General features: G+C 43.8%; 1 protein-coding gene across 1 annotated transcript; it reads left to right on the top strand.

Moving 5' to 3' along the window:
• The first annotated feature begins 5,727 nt into the window (after positions 1-5,727).
• On the top strand, positions 5,728-7,850 carry LOC147897089 (short-chain dehydrogenase ptmH-like). Its single transcript, XM_087381888.1, has 3 exons — positions 5,728-6,157; positions 6,301-6,460; positions 7,106-7,850. The coding sequence occupies exons 1-3, from the start codon at positions 5,815-5,817 to the stop codon at positions 7,476-7,478; spliced, it is 876 nt and encodes a 291-aa protein (XP_087238014.1). The 5' UTR covers positions 5,728-5,814; the 3' UTR covers positions 7,479-7,850.
• Positions 7,851-8,247: the final 397 nt, after the last annotated feature.

Here is an 8,247-nt window from a genome sequence, read left to right as displayed (position 1 = left end):
TTTTTGATGGAAATACTGACCTTTTTTACACTAAAATGTTTTTTTAAATGAGCGCAAAGGTCGGTATTTACGTCGCTATCAACATTGGATATAAGCATCGATATATAACAACGCTAGTAAAGATTGGTATATACCAACACTGGTAAAGTGTCCGTATATACCGACCCTTAACAGAACTTTTTAAAAAAATTAGTAGGGAAAAATAGGGCTTGATGTGGCCCCATTTTTCCCCCCTAATGTTTATTTTTTTGCATTACAAAAGAATGTTTACAACAAACATGCGAGATAAAACTCTCAAACCTTATTAGCTTCCCTTGTGAAAAGGGTGATACAAAATTGCTCAAATGAGCCGACAGACAAAATCATATACATGTAGAAGTATATATATTCAGCCTTGTTAGTTACAAAAATTTCCTTTCAAAAAGGGTGATACAAAATCACTCAAACGAGCCTACAGACAAAAGCATATATATGCCAAAGTATATACAAACTAATATTGCTATTGTTGCTCATCCGAATCGTCGTCATCGTCATCGCCTGGCCCTTGTGGCCTCCACCTGATCCCTGGCCCTCGTGACCTCTGCCTGATCCCTGGCCCTTGTCAAAGCCATCTAAGCTAAATCCCTTGAGACTTGCCTCCTCATCATCATCGCTCACCTCCACTCATGGGATGTTCGAGCTTGCACCCTAAGAGTGAAACCATGTTAATTCAAAATTAGATTGGAACTTAAAGAATAAAACAATTTAAAAAGTGCGATTACAAGTTGGAGTAGACTTATACTGAGCGAGCAACCATCACAGCCCAATCGGCTACCACTCCTTGTGCCTCCATCTCAATAAACCACGACTTTGCTCCTATGCAAAATGCGCATCTCATCTCTTCATTTGTGGGAAGGTGACCAATGGCAGATTGTTGTGGACCAAAATTACGAGAGTTAGATAAAGCGAATGCAATATGTAATAAAACAAATAGAACAATAAATTAAATGAGAAGAAGTAGACTTACCACCCATGCCTCAATGTGCCCATTCTGCCACTGCTGAGGTGCGAAGTACCTACGGTCTCCAACCATCTCCTCGTAGCCCTCCTCTGATTGTCAAACTTTTGGGGGTTGTCCTTATACTCCTTCAAAAACTTCCAGTCAGCTTTATCTGCCCAGTTGGGTTTATGCTTCTTCGCTGCGATGGCAATTCGCAAGATTGACTTGCGATGCTTCAAGACAGCACACATGTGCTCTCGCATGTAATTGTCTTCAAACTCCCAATTAGAGGGGTTAGGGTATCGTCTTTTCAATTCCTTGATGATTGCCTTCCTCTTTTTGTCATCCTGGTGCCGCCAGTCAATTGTTATTCCACTCTTGAAATGGTAGCTCATCAACTGCCTCATGGTGGCCAGCACTTCTTTGCCCTTTTTATTTTCTATGATCTCTCCACCCCGAGTGAGGTCATAGTACAAGTCCTCAGGTGGGGGAGGGGGAGTGGGAGTGGTAGTAGTAGTAGAGCTAGGGTGTGAGGTGGTACTACGAGCGCTTACAGAAAGAGGAGTAGCAGAGGGAGTGGGAGTGGGAGAGGACAAGGGACATGACTTGTACCGAGTCTCATGACCAAGTGGAGACCTATAGGGATGTGAGTGTTCTGACTCGTCTACATCCCTCGAGTCACCACATCAGCCTCAACCCTTTCTACTCTTCCTTCCCTTATGATGGGTATGCCTTGGTGATGACCCCTCAGTCAAAGGGACTAGAGAGGATGGCTATCAAGTAGGTCCAGCTATCGCTGGCCCTGATCTATCCCCGAGGGTTGTAGGAATAGCTGAGGTCCTCTGGAACAAGAGAAGAATATCGTTACATCCGCATCTCATATGTGCAACAAACTCGTCGGGACTCCCAAGGAAGCCATGGGCTACTAGCAAAAAAGTTCCTCGAGGGGTAGTTGCAGTGCTAGGCCCAAGAGGAGTCGAGGGTAGTCGCGTAGGGGTAGGCCCCTGAGGAGTCAGCTAAGGGGAATCAAAGTCCTCTGGAGAGTATAGATCATGGCGTCTCCTCCTACTAGGGGTTCCATACTCAAAGGACATGTGGCATGATGCCATGTCTAATTTGGGCTCGGGGGGGTGCACTACTAACAAACCCTATGTATCACGTGCATTCAAAGGATATTTAAAAAACCCCTTGACTAAAAAAAATTCCCTAATAAAAATACCCCTCTTTACTTATGAAGTAAGTGATTTTTTTCTAAAGTTGAATTAAGAAACCCCTCCTATTATAGTAATCTTGTTAACTTTTTAAAAAAAGTTGAACTAAAATACCCCTCCTTTTGAATGCATGTGGTACACTAAAATTTTATGAGGTGAACCCCCTGCCGAGATTTTGGGGGGATTGGACAAACGCAGACACAAACACGAAAACAAAAACAAACACAAGAGTGGGTAAGAAGCGGAAAGACAATTTACTTAAAAGATAATTTATTACTTCAAACTCAAATTCAATTTAATAAATCTATGAATAGACAATTATTTACTTAAGACAACTATGAAAGGACAATTATTTACTTAAGACAAGACAATTATGAAAAGACAATTACAAAAGGACAATTATTAAGACAAGTGGAATCCAAGAGAATTTTCATATACAAAAAATATCGTAAAAAATAGTATTGTGAAACAAGAGTTCTCATATACAAAAAATATCGTGAAATAGTATTGTTAAGCAAAATCTGTCTCAAAAAGAGACATTCTCCAAAAATGCCAAAATAGAGGAGGAGGTCTACTGCTCTGCATTATTGTCCAAGGTACTTTCCTCATCACCGCTAGACGGGGCACTCGAGAACTCATCTTCCACTTCTTGTAATATATAACCATACTCTTCATGGATTACGTACTTGCAGTCCATGAAGACCTCTACACAACCCATTATGTCCTTTATAGTTTCATCCTTGCTATAGCAATGGTTGTAGTAGTCTCTCTAAAACTTACAGAGATCTCGTAGGTTGTTATGTGCCTATCTCAGTTGCGTCATTGTTGGTGCTCCACGCGCATTTAATCAAGAACCCACCCAAGCTTCACATGGTTCTTTGATTTCTGCGACTGCAGGTAAGTGAGCAACCATACCTTGCTTCTGCATCTCCTTCAGCAGTGCAAATCTGATGTGGCCTAATCTTTCATGCCAAAGTCTGCTTGTGCCCACTCCAACGGTGGTTGTAAGAGCACTTAGCTCATACAGGTTGTTCCTCCTTACTCCTGTGCCAACAAGATTGCCTACACTATCCAGAATTTTTGCTCTTATCTTGTTGAACCTCACCTCATGGTCAAGGTCAGTTATGGAAGCAACTGATAGCAAATTTCTCTTGATTTGTGGAACATACAGCACATTATATAGTTTCTTAATATCTCCATTTGCAGAAACATTGCAGGTCATGTGACGGGAGGCACCACTATCCAACACCCATGAATCAGTGGTTGAATTTTCTTGAACTGAGGAACACTCTTCCTCAATGGCCAAAAATAGATCCAACTCTGCTTCCGCTGTGTTAGCTATCTCTTTCCCCTTATCTATCTTCTTCAAGGTACCATTCTTTTCATATGCTTTCTTGACCCGACAATCTGCAATCATATGGCCCTTCTTCTTGCAGTAGAAGCATTCTCCCTGAAACTTCTTCTTGCCGCCCTTCTTCTTTTTGTGACCACTAGTAGAGGACTCACCTTTGGTGGAGGAACCACCTTTGCCTTTCGCAGTGGCAGAGAATGCAGCATCCCCATTGCCACCTCCATCTCGAGCCTTAAGCCTCAATTCCTCCTCCATAAGTAAAGCACATAACTCCTCAAATGACAATGGTTGGGGTCTCATCTGAGTGTTAAGCACTGTTACCAGTCCATCAAACCTTGATGGACATATCCGGAGACATCGCCGAGCTAGCTCTTCGCTAGTCTTTTATATCCCAGCACCAACCATCGGGTCACACAAATTTTTTATTCGGGTTATGAATGCCTCCGCTGTCTCTCCTTCATTAAACTTCTCAGCTGCGAGCTGATTCTCCAGGTTTTGGATCCTTGTCTAATTCCGCGTCTCATACTGACTCTTCAATATGTTCCAGGCCACAGTTGCCTTAGATGTATGCTGAATCAAGGTCAAAACACTATCAGTAATACTTGGAACCAGGGCACACAGATCATCTGCATTCCTATGTTTCCAAGCTCATAGAAGGTCGGCATTAGGAGGTATCGTACTCCTCGGATTTGCTGGGTCGGGGGTTCCTTGTGGTTTTGGGTTAGTCCCCAGTACTGTCTCCAGAAGCTCATATGAATCCAGAATAGTAGCAATTTTAAACTTCCACAGAGTGTAGTTCGTACCATCTAGCTTGCCTTCAGTGAAGGCTAGTGGGCACGCTTGGATTGTTGGTGCAGCAGCATCTGCTGAACTCGAGTTGCTTCATGTTGAGCCGCTTCCTATTGCCATCACTCTGTATGCTATTGAAGCCCTCATCTCTATTCTATTCTTCGATCCTGAGAGCCGCATGGGCTCTGATACCATGTTAAATTACACGGCGCAGTGGAACAAAAATTGAACAAAGAATAGAGAGTACACAGCAAACTGGAGAGGAACAAACTTTTCCTTCAATACTGATGTAGTACAAATGATGGCTCTGTCCACCCGTGCGCTCCCATAGTGACGCTTAGATGGTGATCTAGACAGATACTAGGTGAAGAGCTACTAGCTGGAAGATCTAATCTGACCTGGACTGATATGATACAATGGATTGGGGAGATCGCCTCTTTATAGCTATGAGGGCAGTAGTCGGATCAACGTAGTCGGTGGAGTCGACCAGTCGACCTAGTCGGTGGAGCCGACCAGTCAACCTAGTAGTCGTCCATGGAATATTCAAGGAATATTCCCTATACCGTCGCCTCGAGGGCTCTCGCCCCCGAATCCCCAAGCCCTAGCAAGAATAAGGGGCTCCCACACAATCACCTTTCTACCATCAACGGTCTCATTCATAGACCTCATTTGACATGCAAGTCAAGATCCATCGAGTGTCCTGGGCTCACACATGGCTTCTCCTCATATGGGGGCCTTACAACTTGAGCACCTTGGACCACTGGTGGTTATCAGGAGGGTGGAGCATTGAACATATCTAACATGTGCAAGTGACTCAAACGTGCTTATTAGTGTAGAAGACTTGTCTTGTGTGCAAGTGACTCGAACATGCTCACCAACATAGAAGACTTGTCTTGTGTTGCAAGTGACTCGAACATGCTCACCAGTATAGAAGACTCATCTATGTTGAGAATGATAATATGGGACCGCAAAGAAAAATAAATGAAGTGATCGATGGGATAAGTAATGCAATAATAAAAATTGATGATATTAGTGATAATAGTCATGATGTTCCCAGTGGGATGGAGGGCCGTGATGGCAGAACATATAAGACTTGTGATGTTGGTCTTAATGTTCTTAGTGACTTGCTCTCGTGACAAGTTGTTTCTGCCAAGCAACGAGGTTAGGGCTAAGCCTTTAAAAACCCTTTTTTAGAGACAAAATAGGTGCCACCTGCCAAATTTTACAGGTGCTCCGAGTGGGGTACACGGAATGATCATGGATGGGCAAGATTGTGCAAGCATGAGCGTGGAGAAAGAGAGAGAGAGAGAGAGAGAGAGACTCTAAACACCATCAAGAGCCTCCTCTGAGAGAGAGAGAGAGAGAGAGAGAGAGAGAGAGACTCTAAACACCCTCAATTATTTTGAGCCGCCTCTGGCAAATCTGGTTTCAAATCCGGAGATCCTTACTAGGTCACCAACTCAAGGAGATCGTTACTAAAAGCTATGGCGACTGCTGCTGCTGGTGTGCCTGTGGCTCTAGTGACCGGGTGTTCCAATGGTGGCATCGGCCACTTCCTCGCCCTCGAGCTCGCCAGCCATGGCTTCCTCGTCTTTGCCTCCAGCCGCTCCCTCTCCTCCTTGTCTCTCCTCCACCACCACCCCAACATCTGCTTGCTCGCCCTCGATGTGTCCTCCCCCGACTCCATCTCCCTCGCTCTCACTTCCATCATCAACGCCCATGGCCGTATCGACATCCTCATCAACAATGCTGGCGTCCCCTGCGTCGCCCCTACCGCCGAGTTGCCCCTCTCCCTCTTAGAAAGCACCTTCCGAACCAACGTGTTTGGTATGCCTTCCTCTTGGCTCAGCGTTGCGCGACAGTTCTGGGAACACGTTTGTTGTCGTTTGTGTGACAAAGATCAAGCAGCTAATCATTTGGACTGAAATCTCGGGGTCCGATTTGCTTAAATGTGCTCGCATTGCCAACAGGTCCAGTCGCTTTGATCCAGGCTGTGGTTCCTTATATGGTGAAGGCACGACAGGGAAAAATTGTAAACGTCGGAAGTGTCGGAGGATTTGCGTGTGGTATCTGGTCTGGAGGTTACGCTTCATCAAAAGCTGCACTACATGCGCTGACAGACAGTCTGAGGTACGTTTTGCAAACAATCTTATCTCATTAAGCTAGCGTTGCAGAAACGGAGCCACTATCCAAAGGGCTCCCTGCCAGATCCTGTGTGCAGCAGGGCAGCTCAGAGAGAGAGAGAGAGAGAGAGCGCTTTTCTCTTTTGTAAACTTCTACCTATTATTTCGCATAGGGATTTTCACTTCTCTTGGGCCTTCTCGATAGCTTTTCAAGAAAGGGTAAAAGCGATCTTCGTAACTACTGTGTTACATTAGAGAATCCACTGTTTTGAATTGATATGTTACATCCATCTATGCGTACAAGAAATTGAATAAGGAGGTGCGTACCATTACGTATGGCCTTGGTTGGGCTATGTTTGGCTTAAGATCAAGCCTCATAAACTGGGAAGAGTGGCAGGGCCTTTCTTGAAGAAGTCTGTTGTTTGTCAGGGCATGCTGCAACGTTGCAATGATATTCTGAAGGGAGTGAACGTAATATTTGTATTTCATACCAAAAAAAAAAAAAAGTAATATTTGTTGATCATAAGACCTATATACTGTTCAAAGAATCTAACAAGTGTCCTTCTCTCCTCTTCATGAAGGTCTGCTTAGCTTGCTTCTACGTTTGCCTTACCAAGCAAATCTTACTTATTTCTTTATGATGAACATGTAGGGTTGAGCTGAAGCCCTTTGGGGTGCAAGTCATCCTTGTGACACCAGGAGCTGTGGTATCCAATATTGGGAACAGAACAGCATCTATATTTGATGGTCTGAATCTGGATATCTATAAGCCCTATGAGGCTGCTATCAGCAATAGGACCAGGTACTCCCAGCAAATGCGTTCTACTCCAACAGCTGAGTTTGCCAGAAAGGCCATTGATGCAGTCTTGCAAAAGAATCCTCCAAGATGCTTTGTTTACGGCTACCTTTCAACAACATACCTACTTTTGTACTATATGCCCCTATGGATAAGGGATTGGTATTTTGCTAGGAAATTTGGGCTCTCAAAGGTACCTGCAATTGACACAGGGAAGAAAGAAAGCTAAACGATCCCTAAATGCCTGCCAAAGTGCTCAATGTTGATTTTGTTGGCCGTAATGGTCAGTCAAACTCCTTGTAGAGGAGGTCACCCGTTCCCTAAAAGGATGCTTTTATTGCATCTTACCAAAGGTATGTGCTCCAATATCAGAAAAGAGGCTCTCAAGAATGAGCACTTTAAACGCTTCCAAAAATGAAAATCCAAGGTGAGAGAGAGAGAGAGAGAGAGAGAGAGCTTCGTGTGGAAGCAAGTATAAATAGCTTGAATTTTCAAAGTTCATGGAACACGGGGTAGAGATTGAGGTCCATTAGAACTAGTATTTAGAAAAAACCTTGCAAAGGTTTGGTTTTACTAAAGTTATATGGACCTTTGACGTAGGCATTCAATATACTACTTCCCCAACTATTTGTGGGCTAGCATTGTCTTGTTGTTAACCTTGAAAGAGAGAGATGTGCGCTTGAGAAGTAAGTGAACCGAATCATGTTCTTTAAAATTGAAAATTTTGCTTATATTCATATGCATGTTTACTCTGGCATGCTACATGTTCTTGCCACGGATTTTTCGCTTGTTATTCTGGAAAGAGAGAGATGTGTGCTTGTGAGGTAAGTGCACAAAATCCCATTCTTTAAAATTGGAGAATTGCTTGTGTTCGTATGCATATTTCTTACGTTAGGCTTGGATATTCTACATGTTCTTGGCCAAGGATTTGTTACTTGCAAACTTTTACGGTAGGGCGGTGAATAGGTGGGGGAGAGGAGGAGGCGAGCGAGGAGGTG

The sequence above is a fragment of the Dipteris shenzhenensis genome, chromosome 11, assembly GCF_047967505.1.
Source record: "Dipteris shenzhenensis isolate YYH24624 ecotype China chromosome 11, Dip_SZ_1.0, whole genome shotgun sequence".
Taxonomy (NCBI): domain Eukaryota; kingdom Viridiplantae; phylum Streptophyta; class Polypodiopsida; order Gleicheniales; family Dipteridaceae; genus Dipteris; species Dipteris shenzhenensis.
This window is presented reverse-complemented; position numbering and strand designations above follow the sequence as displayed.